At 48.8% G+C, this 20,724-nt stretch overlaps 1 protein-coding gene across 1 annotated transcript in view; it reads left to right on the top strand.

Moving 5' to 3' along the window:
* Positions 1–20,724, top strand: part of LOC142575013 (uncharacterized) — a 46,689-nt gene that overhangs the window by 20,193 nt on the left and 5,772 nt on the right. Inside the window, exon 3 of the mRNA XM_075683989.1 lies at positions 7,201–7,321. Within this exon, the coding sequence (XP_075540104.1) occupies positions 7,201–7,321 (121 nt within the window). The remainder of the gene's footprint in view (positions 1–7,200; positions 7,322–20,724) is intronic.

Raw genomic sequence — 20,724 nt, 5'->3', positions numbered from 1 at the left:
TAGATTTCACATGCGCAGAACGCTGTGATGAGTTTTAGAGATGCAGATTACACAACGAGGCTAGCGCTTGTCAAAGAAGCTGACCTCCGTGCAATACAACATAATGTAAGTGACATTGATACGGTCCGTCCCTGTCTTCTTGATAAGTCCGCACTTGGCTTACATTAGTTAACATGCTGTCCGGTTTAATTTGCCCTTGACGATCATATCATGTAAAGAAGACATGTGCGTACTGTGTCAGTAATATTTCCATTAGGTTGTATGGCGTTTTATTACACGAAGATGAGCTTCTTTCACAAGTTATCGCATTTGTAATCTGGTAGTTGCGCCCTGCTCATGTGGGATCCTTGTGTACATATACCTGCGTATTTGTACTGAATAAGTTACCGTCCATGTCGTTCGTATTTCCTTTCGCTCTCCTCGTATTTGTCTAGTGCTAAACGTGTTCGGCATTAAAAATGTCAAACAGGTCAAGTTCAAGTTAGTTGCGCAGCGTTGCGGCCCACCAGGACTGCAGCTGCGTACACTATCTGGCTGCGCTGCCAGCCATGGCGTGGGATAACACAAGCTATTCTTACACTGTGGCATGGTTAATTATGCGTGCCAAGTAGAACTGAGTAGCAGAGAACATATGTTCAATGCTTCGTTTCTGAATGTCAATGCAGTCTGCTGTTAATTCGGTGTTCGACTTTTGTCGCGAACTTTGTCGCGCGTCACTGATCTCGGGGCGTGCGCATGTTAGGAGAAATGGAGTCGGGAGACGCAGGGCAACACAGCAAAAATTTTTTAATTAACCCAAACTAAAATATGAAAAAAAGAAACTCATAATTCAATTGACTAAAAATAAAACTCCACTAAAGAATAGTAACACTTCCATAGCCAAAATATATCTTTATCCTCCTCTATGTTCTTCCTCAGTGGTTCCTAAGTGAAAATCAGGCAACCCTAGCCTATGGTTGCGACGGCGTGGGAATGTTCTTAAAAACTTCTGTCGTCTCACGTATTTCTGAGTAAGATGCCTGTCGGATTTTCCTCATCGCCGATGCCATGGACGCTGCTCCCTTGATATCGGCCAGTCAACTCGTCCGTCTCTGATGCCGGTGTCCCGAACTCCGTCGGTGACGTGGCACTCCGGCCTCACCGGTTAGGCTTAACTCCGGGTTCCGTCGCTAATCGAGTGCCGACAAGACGGCCCGGGGACTGTCGTATGTGCTGGTCTGCCTCTGAAGAGGGATCCTTCCTGGGGGGCCCGGCACTCCCTTGAGAGATTGCAGCTACTCCAAGGAGCGTCGCTCGAACGTCGCTGAGGTCGAAGGCCACACTCCTGGACCGCCAGCGTCACGGACTTGACCGAACCTCTATGGTCCCATCGCCAGTGGGATCCTGACGCTATAACTTTCTTGTCCCAGAGCCACGTCGCTAATTCCAGCTCGGCGCCGCTTCTCCCTAGATCCCAGCTCGGATCACATGCCTCGAGAGCTCGTGCCGTTCAGACCGATACGAGCACATCGTGCTCTTCTTTCTTTCTGCGCCACATTCCTCTTACATATGATATGGGTCCCCTTTTCAGGAGTTTTTTTTTTCAATAGCTGCCTTTTTTCGGTCTTCTTGGGGGCGAATTTAACTCTCCCACTGTGACTTGGATGCTCTTTCTTGCGTCGTCGTGGCTCACAATACGTCACGCTGTCACAAATTTCACCACATGCCCTGTTCACAACGTTTGCGACGTTATTGTTCCCACCACTTTACATGTGTACTACACTTATTCGCCCACATTACACTATTGATATTTCATCACTCCAACGCACCCCTACCCATGAAATCTGCACTACTATTACTATAGCTCGCACGGCACTACTTCCACCACTGCACCACACCACTTTCCATCTGGGGAGATCTTAAAACACTTCCTCGAACTTGCGCATCAAATCTCTTAACTTCTCTACTTGTATTGCCGCTAGGGCTTGGTTCAACCTAACCATCTCTACCCTGAAGGCCTTTTAATCAATATAAGTGTGCATTTCCCTGCGGTTTTTCTCTTCGGCAATCACCATGCAAACTCTAGTCTTCTCGTTCTTCCTCTTTTCTATTTCGTTTCTCTCTTCATACTTTTTACGTGTCCCTTAGCCACTGTCGTTTGGCATACGTCACATGAGTTCCCATACCGTTTCAGGTCGTTCTGCGCCCCGATCCAAAAGAACTGTTCTGTGACCCTTTCTAACGTGTCCTTTTCTCCTTGGTGACATGCCATGACACTATCATGCCCTATCTTCAGCACTGTAACCCTGAGTTCTTTCGAGACCATCAACTGTAGCACCTCCCTACGTGTGCTAAACACACACTTCCAGTACAATAGGCTATTCTTCTTTATAATCTCCACCACTCTCCTACTCCTTTGCCTTCGCAGCAGTTCCCCTATGTTTAGTTCACACTTTCTTATTGAATGCTCCTTGTTCTGTTTTTCTTTAAATTCTGCAGCGGTTACATTTATTCCCCTAATGGCTGTAACCTGCAATGCTGTAAGAGGTTTGGTACTGCTAGTGCTTGCCTGTGTTTTTACTGCAGCTCCTACGTCTGTCCCTTGCATCCCCTCTTTTTGCAGTTCTGAGCGTCCTTTCGGTTCCACGTCATTCCCTTTCCTCTTTCAACTTGGGTCTGGGTCATCTGCCTTCCTCACCGCAGGTACATTTCCCACAATCAAATCATAAAGGGAGTCCTCCACACATCTAGCTATGGCCAGCCCTGTATAATAGGGTGTCGGTATATGAATCCGTGCTCAAGCAGATATTTAACGGCCTTATCTACCAAGACTACTGGTTCAAAGTACCCTGTCATGCTTTCCGGTGGCACTAGACTACTCCTTACCAAAATAGTATTGGCTCCCCGGTCTTTCAAGACCGTAGCCTTGCGTCCTTACTCCTCGTCTTCCACTACAGGCATGTCCTGCTCTATTTGTCCATCCTCTTTTCACCTCATGATAGAAGCCGTCTTATCCGCCGCCTAGTCCTGCAATCGTCGGCCTTGTGACCGTTCTTTTGGCCCAACTGGCAAACCACTATTGTTTCGTGACGACTACCTCTAACTCGGCAGTTAACCGCTGCATGACCTAACCGGTTACATAGAAAACATCTGCGGGGTCCCCTCTGTCTACTGCATTGCCCCTGGTTCTTTGTCTTTCCTACTGCTGTCGTGTGTGCATCTTTGTCACCCGTTCCAAAATTTCTCAATCCTACTGCCTCTACGAAATCGTCTGTTTGTTCTGCCATCTGCTCCACAGTGTGTAGTTTTTTTCTTTAAGGAATATCGCCAAACTGGGGCTACACCTTGCACGAAATTGTTCACGCACGACTTTGTCGTGAACCCCTTTATACGTTTTGTCCGTCTCGGACAGTTCTATTCATCTACCAAAATAATTTGTCAGACGACACGCGAACTGCTTGCCTGTTTCGGAATCTTCAAGCTTACATGACCTAAACTTGTTACGGAACCCTTCTGCGGTCAACTTGAATCTTTGCAATAAAGTTTTCTTCACCTTGTCATAGTCTAATGACTCCTCTGCTGGCATACGCCCCAAAACACTCGGAGCCTCTGCCACTAAACACATGTTGAAAGCGTTAGCCCACTCGCTTCTCTCCCAGCCTTGCCCGATTCCTATCCTTTCAAACCGATTCAAATACGCATTCAGGTCAATCCGCGGCTCATCGAAAGGTGTCGTCAATCTCCTAGGGCAAATCTGTCTTGGCTTGGAAGGTGAACCGGATGACGCCGATCCGGGAGTACTCGTGCCATCACGAGAGCCCGCGCCCATTTTTGCTTGGCCCCCTTTTTCTTCAATTCTAAAATTCATTCTTCTCTTTTGTGCTCTTCGCACGCTCGTTCGTGTTGCTTTTGGAAGAACGCCATCGTCTCTCCCTTCGACAGGTTTAAATCTTCATCTATCGCCGCCACACGTTCCCACTCCATCTCTAAACCAGGAGGATCAGTGACGAGGCCGAAAGAGGATCCTGGAAAGGATCCTATCCTGGCACGCTCGCCAATTTTGCCGCGAACTTTGGTCACGTGTCACTGATCTCGGCGGCATGCGGATGTTGGGAGAGATGGAGTCGGGGGACGTGGAGCACCGCAGAGCACCACCAGAGCACCACTACTGAGCACCAATTCTAACTCACCCAAACTCAAAAGCTCAAAACAGATCTCATGTAACTAAAGCACCATGTAGAGACGCCGGCAGCTAAGCCACCTACTTAACAGTGACTAAACCTGTCCTAATTGCCGGCCACGTCAGTCCTAGCGATTTCTACGCGAAAGTCCGGCAACCGTAGCCCATGGCTGCGCAGTAATAGGAAAAAGCGTCCTTACAGCCTTTTGTCGCCGCCTGTATCCTCCTAGTCCGATGCCTGTTGGATCTTCCTCGTAGCCGACGCCGTAGATGCTGCTGCCTTGATGTCGGCCAGTCAACCCGTCTGTCTTTGCTGCCGGTTTCCCGAACTCCATCGGTGACGTGGCACTCTCGCCTCATAGGCTAGGCCTAACGGAGGGTTCTGTCGCTACTTCGAGTGCCGACGAGACGACCTGGCGACTATCGTACGTGCTGGTCTGCCTCTGAAGGGGGGCCTTTCCTGGAGTGCCTGGCACTGTCGTGAGAGGCTGCAGTAGGTCCAAGAAGCCTTGCTCGAATGTCGCCGAGGTCGACAGCCACACCCTGGATTGCCAGCGTCACGGGCTTGACTGAACGTCCATGGCTTCTGTAGCCAGTGCGATGCTGACGCTCCGAACTTCTTGGCCCAGAGCCACGTCGATAAAGCCGCTTCTCTCTCGATCACAGCTCGGGCCACGCGCCTCGAGAGCGCGTGCCGTTCCGACACATCCGCACGCATCGTCCTCTTCCTTTCTTTTTTCGCGGCATGCCTCTTATGTATGACAACTTTTCACTAGCTCACTCATGTTAGTTACTCTATTCCTATTCATAGCAGATTCTATTCTCTATTCATAGCAGATTCACATTAAAGCTAAGCACCGCCTTTAAGAAGCCGAGTAGCGTAGCCTGTGAAAATATTTGTTAGATTATGAGAGACATTCGTTTATTTTCTATACGGAACTGTCCGTACAACGCGCACACTTATGCTTTACCTTACTGGTACTGCGGGGTGCACTGATATCGCATAATGTCGGAATATACATTTTCGGATTTACCACAGTACCACGCTACACTTTGCTTCATATGGACAATATTACAGCCACTGGACATTCTGGCCGAGCCTTTCCATCGCATAGGCTTAGACCTTCTTGGCTGTTTTCCGGAATCCACATTGGGGAACAAGTTGGTGGCGGTCGCTGCAGACTGCGCAACCCGCTGCGCTTTAACATGTGGTCTTCCGACCAGTTGCGCAATGGATGTTGCGGACTTTCTGCACGATGTAATTTAATCTTGATGTATGGTGCTCCCCGTGAAATACAGACCCTGGCGGCACGTTTTTCTAAGTCGTTCACAATATCATGCACCCCTGCTTTATACAGAATAAGCTTACGCACTTTCTACCATCCGCGAGAAAACGGCCTCACTGAGCTTTTGAACGAAATCCGTGCAGACATGCTATCGAAATACGTTTCAGACGAACATCATGACTGGGACCTTGCTCTACCTCACTTTACCTTTGCTAACAACTCTACCGGTCTCTAAACTGCTGGCTATTTCCCCTTTTAGCTCTTTTATGGCGGAGAACCTGGCCTACCAACATACATTTTGATACCGTTTAACACAGCTCCAACCGGTCAACTTATTCGTGATTCCATCCCCTGGCATGACCATACTCGCCAACTTTCACGCGCTCCTCTGCAAGTGTCACAAGAGAACCGGAAGCACCGTTAGACATCCATCACCGTGACGTCACTTTTTCGCCCGGCACCCTCGTGGTGCTTTGATCACCATCCCGTAAAGCTCGTAAAGTAAAGCGGTTGGCGAAAAACGAACACGCTTTATTAAAGGTTGGTAGCTTTTATAACCTTTATCTCGTAACGTCACCGCAGTCACTGCCAATGGGCTAGAGGCGGGGCCAGTGAGTCTAGCAAGATATGTATGTTCCAGCGGCACATGTTGATTGACAACAATTGGCATTTGGTAAAAGTTACTTTCCTGTTTCACAGGCACATATCGCATATTCAGCCATTTGTCTGTGGTCACCTATGAAATGACTACCCACGCCCTCTACGTCTTCCGCTGTAACGACCCGTGACATTTTCCACGTCGCCAGGCTCAAGCCCTGCAACTCTCCACGCGCCTTAAATATTTACCTGCACCGGGACGCAGCTTTTGCCGCCGGAGGAAATATTACGGTACCGTTGACAGACGCTGAAGAGACGAGGCTCGATGAGAAAGGCGAGGAGGTGTTTAGGCTCTTGACGCCCGTGAATATCTATGTTGCGCTCTGGTTGCAGTGTATATCCAATTTAAATATAAGTTTTTATATGGGTCTTTCCGCACCTAATACTAGGTCGTGCTATGCAATCAAAGCCCATTTCATGCTCATTGGCATTTTGCGGTGATTCAGGTATTCGGCTGCACCTAAAAGGCGCCGTACGGCACCGCAACCGATAGCGCCGTCTCTGTTGCGCTTCACAATATAACGGCTGTGAGAATTTCATTAGGTTGTAACCGCAATTTTTCAAATAAGCGCAAACTTATTGCTCGCGAAGCAAATGTCACGGGCTTGTGCGCGCTGAGAATTCATAGTTATGGGTATCTACGTGACCAAAAGCGAGACAAATTTTCGTGAGCACTGAAGACCCCTCGTCGTTTCTAGTCGTTATTTTCTCCCTTCATTCACTTCTTTAAATAAGTAGTAGTTTACATTAGGTTTTGTAAAAGGTGGTGTTTAAATGAAAGAATGTCCGGGTAATCTCCGTCGAAGGACCCATATAGTTCAGGGGAAGTACCCGTTTTGCAGACAAGTACCTCGTTTGAATCGTATGGTGTGACGCGTCTTCTTCAACAAAGTGTTCGCGGTGTAAGTGTTTCAGGCAAGCGCACTTTCCTGCACTGAACCTAGAACGAATTCAACAGCCTTACTTGCATGTAAGTGAACGGTATCGAAGGCATTGTGCACTATACTTTCCTTTTATTATATCCTCATTGTTATATTCTTATGCGTGGTTTATTCCCGGTGCATGTTGACGCTTCCTGTCGCTGTGAACTGATCGCAGGTCGAGCAGGAGACGCAGAGTTACCAGAGCCGCGCCCACAGGCTTGCCACACTGTTCATCATGACGGCTGGCAGTGCTAATGCGTGCCAGTTTCCCATGATGTTCATCGTCTACGGAGGAGGTGAGCGTTTTCACAGCATTTCTGTCAGATTTTGTAAAATGCCATCTACTTTTTTTTTGCGCTGGGAGAAGTTAGGGTGCACAGAAAGAGGAATGCAAATGGCAGGTTGGAAAGATGCGTTATTGTAGACAACACTCCTATATTTATTAGAATAAACTGTCACGAAGAAATAGTGATCATGTTTATAATATTCCTTCTTTACGTTCTGCGATTTAAGTATACCCTACAGCGCATCTTAAAATCTAAACTGGCCACTTGCGTCACTGCTGTGACTCCTCGCGTGGATTATTCCCCTGCTATCATTCTGTTTTTCGTTATAAACAAGCTCTGTGACGCACTGGTATATAAAGAATGCAGTAATGATGTACTGAAGGCCTAAGGCACCATTAATTAAGATGGATGGACCTCTGCGAGTTACTTTCATTGACTGGTGGGGTAGTTTGTCCAAACTGTCAGAGAAAAGAACGTTAAAAGTAGGACGAAAGTTTTTCATGTAAATCTACAGCTGAGATCCGGCCCATCTTACTTTTATTCTATAAATAGAATCTGCATTTCAAAAATATAATTCATAGCTATGTGTGCTTACGGTGCTCCAAGATGTACAAGAAGCTTCCGGATTCCGATCAGCGGGTCAAGCGCTTCGGCTTGTATAAATAAGTCGTCGAATGTTCTAGAGTAATCTCTGGGACCCGCGTCTCATCCACAAAGTTCTACACTGTTCGCGTCGCGCCTACATTCACTAGGTTCGGTGACAGACATCCGATGGAACCATCGATAACATTGCAGAAACTTCCGATACACGCAGGCGCGTCCTGCGCTGTGCGATAACATTTGTTGGACGGTGAAACGCGGTCACCCGATAAAGATAAACAAGTACGCGTGTCAATAGACCCCACCCGTCCTTTTAAAGGCATCGTACCGATGCTACAAACACGAAAGCGAAAACTAAACCACTAAAGAAAAAAAACTACAAAATAAGATTGCAACTAAATCCCTAAAATCCTGAGGGGGCGTACAAAGGCTTAAGACGCACCACATGGACGACTTAGGTTGTGCAAGGCGCCGCTGTTATTGGGAAATTCCATCTGGCATGACCTCATAGTCCAGGGCGATAATGCGTCGTATGATCTTGTAGGGTCTGAAATAGCGGGGTAACAGGTTCTCGCTAAGTACTCGTCAGTGCACCAGAGTCCAGACCAAAGCACGGCCGCCGCGCTGGTATTCCACGTAGCGTCGTCCAAGATTAGTGCTGGCTGTCGCTCTCGTTATTGAAGCGCAGGCGGGCTTCTTGCGAGCGCTGGAAACAGGCGGCGACGTCGATATTCTCTTCGCCAGAGACGTGCGGCAGCATAGCATACCCGGAAGCATATCCTACGACGTGGAGAGTCGTCGTAGGGTAGCTGTCGTAAACCAGCTTGAAGGCGTGTTCTGTGTTGTTTCTTGCACCGCTGTGTTGTGATGGCGTGACGGCATCCTATGTATTGTGGTCAACGTCGACGTACTACATTGTAAGCATGTCGGCGAGAGTCTTATTCAGCTGCTTCGTAAGGACATTCGTCTCCGGGTGGTAGGCACTTGTCCTCCGGTGGTTTGCCTGTCTGTATTGCAAAATGGTTTGGGTGAGCTATGCGTGAAAGCCGTTCCTCTGTCGGTGTTGAGGACTTCTGAGGCACCCTGCCGCACCAGGATGTTTTCGACGAAGAATTTAGCGACTTTGACTGCACTACCTTTAGGCAATGCGTTCGCTTCGGCGTAGCGGTACGGCGGTAGTCTGTAGCCGCAACGATCCGCTTGTTTCCAAATGTCGTGGGAAACGACTGAGACTGTCGGCATGGAGTCTTGATCGGTTGTAGTAATTCCGCCGGGCTTGGCGGTGGTGTCTTGCGGCGCTGGCACTCGCGGCATGTCTTGATGTAAAAGGCGACGTCGGCGGCGAGGCGCGGCCAGTAGTACTTCTCTTGCATTTTTGCGAGCGCACGAGAAAACCCGAGGTGCCCGGCTGTCCTATCATCATGCAGGGCGTGCAGAGTGCTGCGGACATGACGAGAAGGCAATTTGCGTTGGCTGGCGAAAAGTTTTTCACAAGGGCGTTGTTTCGCAACAAAAACGAAGACAATCCGCGCATAGTAGATGTTGGTCACCCTCGATGACGCCTTCGACACCTGCGGGTGTTTAGCTGCCGACGGAAATGAAAATGCTGGAGCGAGGCGGGATCCTGATTTGGTCCTCAAGTACACTCTATGCACGCGGACTTGAAGACCGCTCCATCGGTATTGCTTGTTATGTGGACAGCGTTGTCGACTTCGTCCTCAGGTCGATGATTGCGCCGTGTTGGTTCAGGAAGTCCATGCCGAGAATTACGACTCGCGAGCACTGTTGGAGGAGAACGAATGTCGCCGGGTAGATGCGTTCATGAACTGTAATTCTTGGTGTGCAGATTCCAGTCAGCCCTCCAGCTGTCAGAATGAGCGCCGTCGCAGGCAGTCTTGACTTTTTCAACTTGGCGGCGAATAATCTACCGATGACGGAGTAGTCGACTCCAGTATCTACAACTGCGGTGGCCGCCCAGAAGCACGTCGAGGACTGTGCTTTTTTAACAGCGGAGCTGTTCTTGTTCTAAATCGAGTATTGGCCGTGCAGCGTCCGGTGTCACGCAGGGGGGTGGTTCCAGAGCTCATCGCCAGAGACAGGAGCGGTGCTTGCTGCGGTAAAGCTAGGGAGACTATGGAGCATGTTTTATTACAATGTGAAGACGCCTACCCAGTGGTCGATTTTGGCGCCACTGGCCTCCTTGAAGCACTTGGGCTCAGCGACAGCAGTGAAAAAGTAAACATGTCCGCAACAGGCATTAGTAAGAGGCGATTGGAGGATTGGTGGAAGAAAAGTAGGGAAACGACAAAAGACGGAGACGCAGAAAAGTACAGTTCGAAATAGGGGATCAGAAAATTTGGGTGGGGTAGTCTACAGTGTATTTCTTTCTCTTTTTTATTGTTTAACCTAAGTAGGACATTAGGCAGAATAATAGCAAGAGCTTGGTGGCGCAGTCGACCGCCCCGTTCCAATGGGGACGCGCATAACATCCATCCATCCATCCATCCATCCATCCATCCATCCATCCATCCATCCATCCATCCATCCATCCATCCATCCATCCATCCATCCATCCATCCATCCATCCATCCATCCATCCATCCATCCATCCACCCATCCATCCATCGGTGGGAGAGAATTATGTTTGGGAAGGGTGCAACAGAACTAAGTCGGAAAGAAAGGGAGGGGGAGTCGAAATGCTCATCCATCAGGGAGCCAAATGGATAAGAGTAAATTGAAAATGTCAAGAGCATCTTTGGTTATCAGGTACCATGAGTGGGGGAAAAACTTGGCCGGGCGTTACGTATTTGTGGACCAGAAATCATTGCACAGAGAAGAACAAAGAGTTAGTGGAATGCATAAGCGCTGATATTAAGGGTTTCGGCAATGGTGCTGAAATTATCCTATTAGGTGACATGAATGCCCACATACGGGATTTAGATGGCTATACCGACAACAACGGGAAGTCAATGCTCGACCTATGTGAGCTACATAACTTCGTTATCGTGAATACAGGGCCTAAGTGTAAAGAGCAGATCACGTGGGAAGTAGGAAACCGGCAATCAACCATTGACTACTGTCTGATCACAGAAGCAATTCATAAGTTGAGAGAAATAGTCATTGATGGAGGAAGGGTATAGTAGCATAGGGAGTGACCATAAACGCATCACATTGAAAATGGGATATGTAGTTGGGAAAGAGGGCAAGGAGTGCAAAATGGCCAATCCAAATTTGAACACTGAACAAATGACAAATATTATCACTAGAGTCGAGGAAGAACTTGGCAAATGGCCAAATAAAGAGTGGGAATATAGTGAGCTTCTAAATGTAATAACGACAGAAATACGGAAAGAGAAACAACATATTCGTTGGAAAGGAAAAAAGAAACCGAAAAGCTGGTGGAACAGGGAGATACGAGAAGCGATCGCTGAACGACAGAAAGCATCCCGAGAGCACAGGCAGGCAAAGGAGGCGCAGTTTCTGCAGGATGAAGTAACCAGTAAATGGGAAATGCACCGGGGAAAACAAAATTTTGGTTCAAATACCGGTGCAAACAAAATTAAAAGGGGAAAGTGAACGTCGGTTGTCAGAAATACATGAGAAAAAGAAGGCCGGACCTAGAATATTTTGGAACCACATAAAATTATTAGATGGAAGTCAACAACATTACAACGGCATATCCTAGACGAAAATGAAAACAGACTGGAAGGAGAAGCGGCAATAAATTACATCCGCAAAATAACAGCCAAATCTTTCAAAGGCAATGACGAGGTGGTATTTGAAGAAAAAAAAAGCATGAAGGAGACCCAGGTGGAAAAGGAGCTGGTGCTGACACATTTCAACTGGAAGATAGCCGAAGCGAAAATTCCTAAGTGCACAGCCAAAGGGCTAGACGACGTTTCCGTTAGGCTCATTATTAAATTAGGGCGAAAAAGTAAGGAAGCTCTGCTGAAAGCAGTGGAACAAACATTAAAAGATAGATGAATAGCAGACAGGTGGCATCAAAGCAGGATGAATTTAATTTATAAAGGTAAGGGAGAGAAAGATAGAATTCAGTCGTATAGACCGTTGACCATTACATCGGTAATACACAGGCTAGCAATGCAGGCAATCAAATTAAAGCTTCTAGCATGGGCAGAGAATAAGGGTATTTTGTAGGAACTTCAGAATGGCTTCAGAATAGGTAGGCGTTTAGATAATAAGTTATTTGTTCTTACTCAGTGTATTAAAATATCAAAAGTAGGGAGCAGACCGTTATATGTGGCCTCCTTAGACATTACAGGAGCCTATGAAAAAGTAGACCGCAACGTATTGTGGGATATTCTGGCAGGGGAAGACTTAGGTGACGATTGCCTACAGCTTTTGAGATAGACTTACCTAGAAAATACCGTTTGCGTTGAATGGGGAGGGATGAGGAGCGAGGAGAAAGTTGATATCAACAAGGGACTGAGGCAGGGGTGTCCCTTATCCCCACTGCTGTTTACGATGTACATGGTGAGGATGGAGAGGGCGCTGGAAGGAAGTAATATCGGGTTTAACCTCTCATACAACCAGGCGGGTACAGTGGTAGAGCAGCAGCTTGCAGGTTTATTCTTTGCGCAACACCTGACTAATATCTGTTGACAGGAAGGCAACAATTTAGGTATGAAATTTAGTGTTAGAAAATCAGGTGTTGTGGCATATCATTGAAAACAGTGAACGGACAGTGGCGATACAGGGCCAGGAAATACCTCGGGTAACAGAACCTTGGTGTATGGATAAACTAAGGCAAGATATATACCGAAACAAAGGAAAAACAATAACAGTGAAGGGGAAGAGAAATGCAGCCATAATGAAGCATAGAGCGCTATGGCGATACCATAGGCACGAGGTGCACCGAGGTATGTGGAAAGGTGTAATGGTTCCAGGACCAAATTTTGGAAATGCGGTTGTTTGCTTTAAATTAGGGGTACAATGAGGACTCGATGGGAACCAAAGCTCACTGGGTCCCTTCGCATTGGGCACTCACTGGAAGACTACAAATGAAGCTGTGCAGGGTGATATCGGCTGGACTAGTTTCGAAGTGAAGGGAATCTAACAGTAAAATTGATGATGAAGAGCGACTGAGGAGTATGGAAGAAAGTACATGGGCTGGGAGAGTGTTGAGGTATCTGTACAGGAAAAACATTAATTCACAGTGGACAATAGGAACTAGTAAGCTTACCAGCAAGTATGCGGCCGGTAGGGTGGGCAACACAGCAACGAAGAATGTCAAGCGGAAAGTCAGAGCGGCTGAAATAATCTCATGAGTGGCGGCGATGGAAAGGAAACCTGCCATCAGTAACTACTTAAGCGGAAAAAATGAAATCGTGGAAGAAACAAATAATTATAACTCAAAGGGAAGCTCATTACTATTCAAAGCGAGAGCGGGATGCCTTAGAACACGCACCTATAAACTGAGATATCAGAAGGAAGAAGAAACATGGGCTTGCTGCTGTAAGGCTAGGGAAACCATGGAACATGTTTTGTTAGAATGTGAAGTCATCTGCCCAGTGGTCGATTTAGGCACCATTGGCTTCCTTGAAGCGGTTGGGTTCAGCTAGAGTAGTGGAAAAGTAAACATTTCCGCAGTAGGGATTAGTAAGAGGTGATTGGAGAATGATTGGAGAATGGTGGAAGAAAAGAAGGGAACCGACAAAAAACGGAGGCGTACAAAAGCAAAGTTCGCAATAGGGGATCAGAACATTTGGTTGTGGGAGTTCAGTCTTTTTTCTTTTTTTCTTGTTTGCCCTAGGTAGAACATTACGCAGTTTAATAGCAAGAGCTTGGTGGCGCAACCCACCAGCCCCTTCCAAAGAGGACGCTCATTTCACCGATCCATCCATCCATCCATCCATCGGGGGCACCGCCGGGATGCGAGTGGACCTACCAGAGGGCGCGCCAGGGGGGAGGGAGTGGACTAATCAGAGGGCAGGGGAAGGGGAAGAGAGGGGAATAGGAGCAAGTGTTTCGCCGGTGCGCGCCCTTTCGCGTCGTGCATCCCGCTCGGCGCGAGTGGCAGCGGGAGCTCGCGTGGGAGCGGCAGCGCCGACGTCGCGAAAATCCCGAGCTTCGAGAGCGAGAAGCGCAAGCAAACCGCCAGCAGAGGGAAACCGATACGGCCAAGGATCGAGAAAGGCCAGCGCGAGCCAAGTGCCGGTGGAAGCAAGCAAATTTCCACTTTAAGAGGAGGCAACCCATGCCAAGCGCCAGCAGATGCCCGCGAACCACGCAATTCGAGAGTAGGAGGCCGAGCAGAGACGTCGACGCAGACCGATTCCTCCCACGGAGGGTGACGATGGACGGCTGAACAGACAATTCCACGGCCATGACTGCTGCCACGGCTGCAAGGTGTGTGATAGAGTGTGGATTGATCAGAACCTTACGCAACTGAAGAGTGTGCACAATCCGGAACCAACTCTCGAATGTAGCATAGCGACGACGACGAAACAAAAGTCTTTCATGAAATACGCGCTAAACACGAATTCAAACTTGAAAAAATGACCCCCAGCTTTGCTGTTTTGACAGCGTTGACTGCGTGAAACTGGCTTTAAGTTTTGGCTTCAGTTGCAGTTAGGCATTGGCGTCGGATCATGCCTGCGTTGCGTGCATTGTGGATGGAACGTGGCGTTGTAAGGTAGCCTTTCGTCGGCGTATTCTTGGTTTCCAGGCTTTGCTGGGATGGCGGCGTATCGTTGCTGCGTAGTCGAAATGGATCTCGAAGCGTCATCGTCGATGGCGGAGGATCTTTGTCATTTCGATGTGCAGCAACCGTACCTCGATCGGTTGCTGCCTTTAGCTTTCGGGATAGGGGCTTACGGACCGGCCGAGGGCTGGGCCAGTGTATTTTCGGCTCTGCGGCCACAGGTAGCGGCCTCGTGACGGTGAGCTGGACGGTCGTCGAGGGCTTCACTGAGCGGCGGCGACGTAGTAGGCGATATCACGAGGACATTCACCTTGCTGTGGGCATGGAGCGTTCACAGCGAATCCTCGCAGTCAACATTTCGCGGTATGGACACAGACGGTATACGTGGCGTCCTTCTCCGCAGTGGTAGCTGGGCGGACGGTGGTCGGGAGCGCGCCATACATCTGTCTTCCTGGTGACGCTGCGATGTACGATGGTCTGGCGTGCTGATAGTGGCAGCGGACGACGGACTTGCAGCGTTGCGGGGAACGTGGTGCGGGAGCGGAGGGGCACCCTGGCGGCACGCGACGGTGTCGTATGTCATCGCTTCCGACTGAGGCTGCGTTGATTGTGGTTGCATCTCAGTAAATGCAAATTATTGCTGAATCCCTTCTTTAACGATATCGCCGATTGAAGTAACTCGAGGCCTCGACCTTGGAAAGAGCTTCTGCACTTCCTCGCCAACGACCACTCATGGTCTTTAGCAGGTCGTCGCTGGCGAGTGCTTGAAGATCGGTGTAGTTGGGGGTCAGAGTTCGGCGGTTATATTGCCTTGTCCGCATATCAAGCGTCTTCTCAATGGTTGTGGCCTCGGAAGCAAATTCAGCAATGGTCTTGGGAGGGTTGTGGGTGAATCCAACGAAGAGCTCTTGTTTGACACTCCTCATCAAGAAGCGAGCTTTTTTCTCCTCTGACATGTCGGGGTCGGCATCTCCTCCGTGGAAATTGCGACATTCTCGTTGGGTAATGGCAGCCGGGTTTCTAACAGAGCTCCCGCCCTTTCCTTGCCCGCGATGCTCGTAAAAGTCCGTAGGTAGCCATTACAGAACAGGTACCATGTCGTCAGATTCCACTCCCTGTTTTCAAACCGTGTTCTGGCGGCGTGTACTAAGGCGATGTAGTATACGTACCGCAGCTTGTTGAAGTTACAATTATTTGAAGTCGCGATTCGCTCGTAGCTTCCAGCCAGGTCTTCGGCCTATGATCCACATAAGGTCGGTGGCTTCCTGCGATTTTGTATCACGATGAGAAACGCTGTGGCTGCATTTTGGTTGTAGACTTTGCCATGATCTTCTTCGCTGTCTCAGGTAGAAGTCCGTGTTCCGGGGGCAGTTGTTTTAGCCTGCGGTTGCTCGATGGTCCGGGACAACGTTGGTGTTTTCTTCGCGGTCCGGGTTTTGATCACGGCTTGTCGGGGCCGTCCGGTACATAAATGTAGCTCCACCAGATATCACATAGTAATGAGTGACGGTGAAGAATTAAGAAAAACTGCGAGTGGGGAAACTAGCGGTTTACTGGGCGAACGTGTGCCCTCAAAAACAGAGTACACTCAAAGAACGAATGCGGCGATTACAGTCGGCGATCGTCGAAAATCTGATTTGCGGGCAAGCGCCTCGATTTTTATACATGAGCCATCGCAGGTTCCAGAATAATGGCTGGTGCCGGTATTTCTTCCAGAACGTACTACACCATTCGTGTCGCGCATACAGTCAGATTACACAAGGTTCGATGACAACAAACAATGGATAGAACGGTCGATATCATTCGAGATACTTCCGATACATGCAGGCGCGTCGCCCGCTGAGCGATATCATTTGTTAGACGGCGAAACGTGGTCACCCGATTAAGATAATCAAGTACACGTGTCAATATCATAAGCCTTCTTTGCCGTATTTTCTAGAAAACGTTTATCTTGTTAGTGTTGCCGATGTGGAGGCTAACCTTGTTTCGTACTTTGCAAGGTTCACATACCGATAAGTTGTAAGTAGTCTTGCAGTCTACTGTTTTGCGAGTAGCACCTTTCATTTCAATGTTAAAATTACCACTAATTATATGTATCTAAATACTTTCACTTGGAAAAAAAGATTTCTCAGGAAGAGTGAAAAACGTACAACCGTCTCCATCAGGGGGTGATTACATGTAGGACGAAGCAAACACTTGCTTTCAACACGAAGCAGTCCTTAGTCATTGAAAATGCAATAGAAACCGATTAACAAAACAGTTTTCATAGTCGTCTGTCAATAACGAGACGCTCCCGCCACGTCTTGATCTCCTGTTGAAATAAAATCTGTGTTTGTTAGACAATTTAAATTCCTCAGAATTTTCGTCATATCGTATTGTCACAACGTCATAAACAAGGGCCCTAGAGCGCTATTCAGGAGGCACAGAAGCGGGTCGCCTTTTTATACTGAGCGCAATTGCGACTTCTTCCCGGCGCCTTCACCAAAACGCTCATGCCTACTCGCGTTGTCCTCGTCTTCATTGGAGTAATGGCGCGTCATTTGAGTCCCTCCGAAGGAAACATCGTCCCGATACACAATTTAAGCGGGACAACAGCACAATGGGACATTGTACAACAGGACATAGTCACACGCACAAAAAAGAGAACAAAAAGTTCAAACGTTAGGTCGACAGTTATGGCCTCACCTGTACCAGATGCACCAAATCGGGTAAGTCCTTGCGGCGACTGGAGCTACTGTCACTGTCAGGAGCGACCTCGTAATTCACGGCAGTCAGGCGGCCGATCACTCTCTATGGCGCAAAGTGCCGTCTTAGGAGTTTTTCGGAGAGTCCACGACGGCGTGTGGGTTTTTCGCCTTACTTTGTCGCCGGGAGCCTAGAAAACGGACCTGTGTCGTAGATCACACCGTTTTGCATCTTGGTCTTGCTGAATGCCGATACATATGCGGGCAAGCTGTCTGGCTTCTCCGGTGCGCTGAGTAAATTCGTCAGCGTCGGTAGGTAGGTCGTCAAACTTGTGCGGCATCATGGCATCCAGAATTATCGTGGCGTCGCGACCATGGGCCAAGCTGAATGGTGTCATTCCAGTAGTTTCTTGTCGAGCGATATTGTAGGCGAATGTTACGTAAGGCAAAATATGATCCCAGTTCTTACGTTCTACGTCGACATACATGCATAGCTTGTCTGGGAGGGTCTTATTAAGACGCTCGGGTAGTCTGTTCGTCTGGGGATGATATGCGGTTGTTTTCCTGTGGCTTGTACCACTGAGTCTGAGATGCGAGTCAAGAAGTTCGGCAGTGAAGGCAGTTCCCCTGTCTGTGATGACTACTTTTGGGGCGCCGTGCCTAAGGACGATGATTTCAATGAAAAAAAAAATGAGTTACTTCGGCTGCTGTGTCCCGCTGTGTAGCTTTCGTTACCGCGTAGCGCGTCAGGTAATATGTGGCAATAATGATCCATCGTTGCCAGCCGTAGAAGTTGGAAATGGGCCCAAGATATCCATACCAAATTGGGCGAATGGCTGGCCTGATACCTCGACCAGATATAGGAGACCTGCGGGCTTGCCGGGAGGCGCTTTGCGTCTTCGGCAGTCCGCACATGCTTGTACTTGACGTTTGACAACAGTGGGTAGCTTCCGCCAGTAGTACTTTCGTCGGAGTCGGGACAATGTTTTCGTGTAGCCTGATGACCTGCAGTGGTTTCCTCGTGGCATGCTTTTAATAATTTTTTTCGAAGTGATGCCGGAACGACAAGCAGGTACGTGCTGTCACTGGAAGAAAAGTTCTTCTCAGATAGAACATCGTTCCAGAGACAAAACGACGGTAGCCCCCTGACATACAGTAGCGGAACGTCTTTACTTCGGTCTTCCAAGGAATTATTGAGTGGGAGCAACCCCTGGTCATGGCGCTGCTTCTGTCAAATAGTGACGGCGTCGACGACGCCAAAAACTGCTGCATCGGCGTCCATGTCATTGTTACCCGTGGATTCGACGGGTAACTGCGAGAGGCAGTCGGCGTCGGTGTGCCTCTTTCCTGACTTGCAAATGATGGTCATGTCGAAGTCCTGAAGACTAAGACCGCCGCGCCAGAATGCGAGATGGGTCTTTCAAGTTAGTCAGCCAACAAGGAGAAGGATGATCGCTGACAACTTTGAAGGAACGGCCGCACAAATACGGGTGAAATTTGATAACCACCCACACCACGGCGAGGCATTCCTTCTCGGTAGTTGAGTAGTCTTTCTCCGTACGACAGAGAGTTCGGCTAGCGTAGGCGATTACTTTTTCGGAGCCGTCTTGTCATTGCACCAGTACCCAGACCAGCGTTTCTCGCATCAGTGTCAAGTGCTGTAGGGGCATCTTGGTCGAAGTGCGCAAGAGGAGGCGTTTGCAGGCGTTGGCGTAGTTCGCTAAATGCTACTTGCTCATTTTCCCTCCGTAGAAAGGGAACATCGTCTCGTGTCAGGCTTGTTAACGGTGCAGCAATACATGAGAAGTTCGCAAGAAAGCGTTGGTAATAGGCGCACAGCCCTAATAAGCGCCTCATTGCCTTCTTGTCGGATGGTGTGGGGAACTTTGCCACAGCGTCTAATTTGGCTAGATCAGGTCGTACACTATCGTGACTGACGACATGACTGAGGAGGCGCAATTCACTGAAACAAAAATGGCATTTCTCGGACTTTGACGTTAGGCCAGCCGAGCGTATGGCTTGAAGAACAGTGAGCAACTGGCTTAGGTGCTCCTCAAATGTAGCTGAGAACACTATGACGTCGTCTAGATAGACCAAACATGTTTTACACTTCAGGCCTCATAGTATGGTGTCCATTAGACGCAGAAAAGTGGCAGGCGGTGAGCACAAACCGAAAGGAAGGATCTTAAATTTGTAAAGACCGTCGGGGGTCACGAAGGCAGTTTTTTCACGATCTCTCTCATCGACTTCGATCTACCAATAACCGCTTCGTAGGTCCATTGATGAAAAGTAACGTGCATGCCACAGCCTGTCCAACGAATCGTCGATCCGTCGCAGCGGATACACGTCTTTCTCCATGACATGGTTTAATTTGCAGTAATCGATGCAGAATCGTAAACTGCCGTCTTTTTTTTTACTAAGACCACGGGCGACACCCAGGGACTTTTTTATGGCTGTATCACATCATCCTCGAGCATCTTCTCCACTTGCTTTTGCATCTCTTCGCGTTCATTTGGAGCTACACGTTAGGAAATTTGTTGAATCGGTCGCGTAGCGTCATCCGTGATGATACGGTGCTTGGTCAGGGGCGTTTGCTTAACCTTTGACATAGTCAAAAAGCAATCTTCGATCTGGTGTATCAGCTCCAATAGGTGCTGCCGCTCTGAAGGCGACAGGGTGCAGCTAACATCGCTAGACGAAGGCGTCGAGCGCGGGACGGTCGTTGCTTTTAGAGCGAAACAATTACCTGGGTGATGTCGTCGCAGTACGCAATTGCGATACCCTTCTGGATGTGTCGGCGTTCGTTGCTGAAGTTCGTGAGGACTTTCGCATGCCCATGAGCCATGTCGAGTATGGCTCTAGCAGTAAAAATGCCTTGCTTGGGCCATAGTGCTCAATGTGCTACGCGATCACATCCCCGTGGTAGGGCTTCTTGCATGATACAGATGCAAGCGGCAGGATCGCGGCTGAATGGGCACATCGTCGGCAATTCGCAAACGCTCATGTTGCCCGTCATTCGTCGTGTCGCCATGTGGGCCTGCAGATAATGTCACCATACGTTCCGGAATGCTTATGATGGCGCGGTGATCTCGCAGAAAACTCATCCCCAAGATTATGTCTTCGCAGCAGTTGGGGAGAATGACGAAAGTGGGCAACAACGCTGGAATTGCCGATGTAGATTCGAATGGTGCATGTTGCCGTTGGTGTCATTAGCTGACTCCCGGCACTTCTTATGTGGCGCCCTGTCCGCGGCGTCCTCTTTCCTAATGCGGTTGGCCAGATCTTGCCATATAAACGAGAAGTCTTCGCCAGTGTCAACAAGTGTGGTGGCGTGATGTCCATCTACCAGAATGCTGAGATTGGTACGGGCAACGTCGTCGGCGGGAATATGCGTCGTCGTCATATCGTCTTCGTCGGCGTGAGTAGTCGTCGTAGTCATGTCGTCTTCGTGGTGAGCGTGGGGG

The sequence above is a fragment of the Dermacentor variabilis genome, chromosome 3 (assembly GCF_050947875.1).
Source record: "Dermacentor variabilis isolate Ectoservices chromosome 3, ASM5094787v1, whole genome shotgun sequence".
NCBI lineage: Eukaryota > Metazoa > Arthropoda > Arachnida > Ixodida > Ixodidae > Dermacentor > Dermacentor variabilis.
This window is presented reverse-complemented; position numbering and strand designations above follow the sequence as displayed.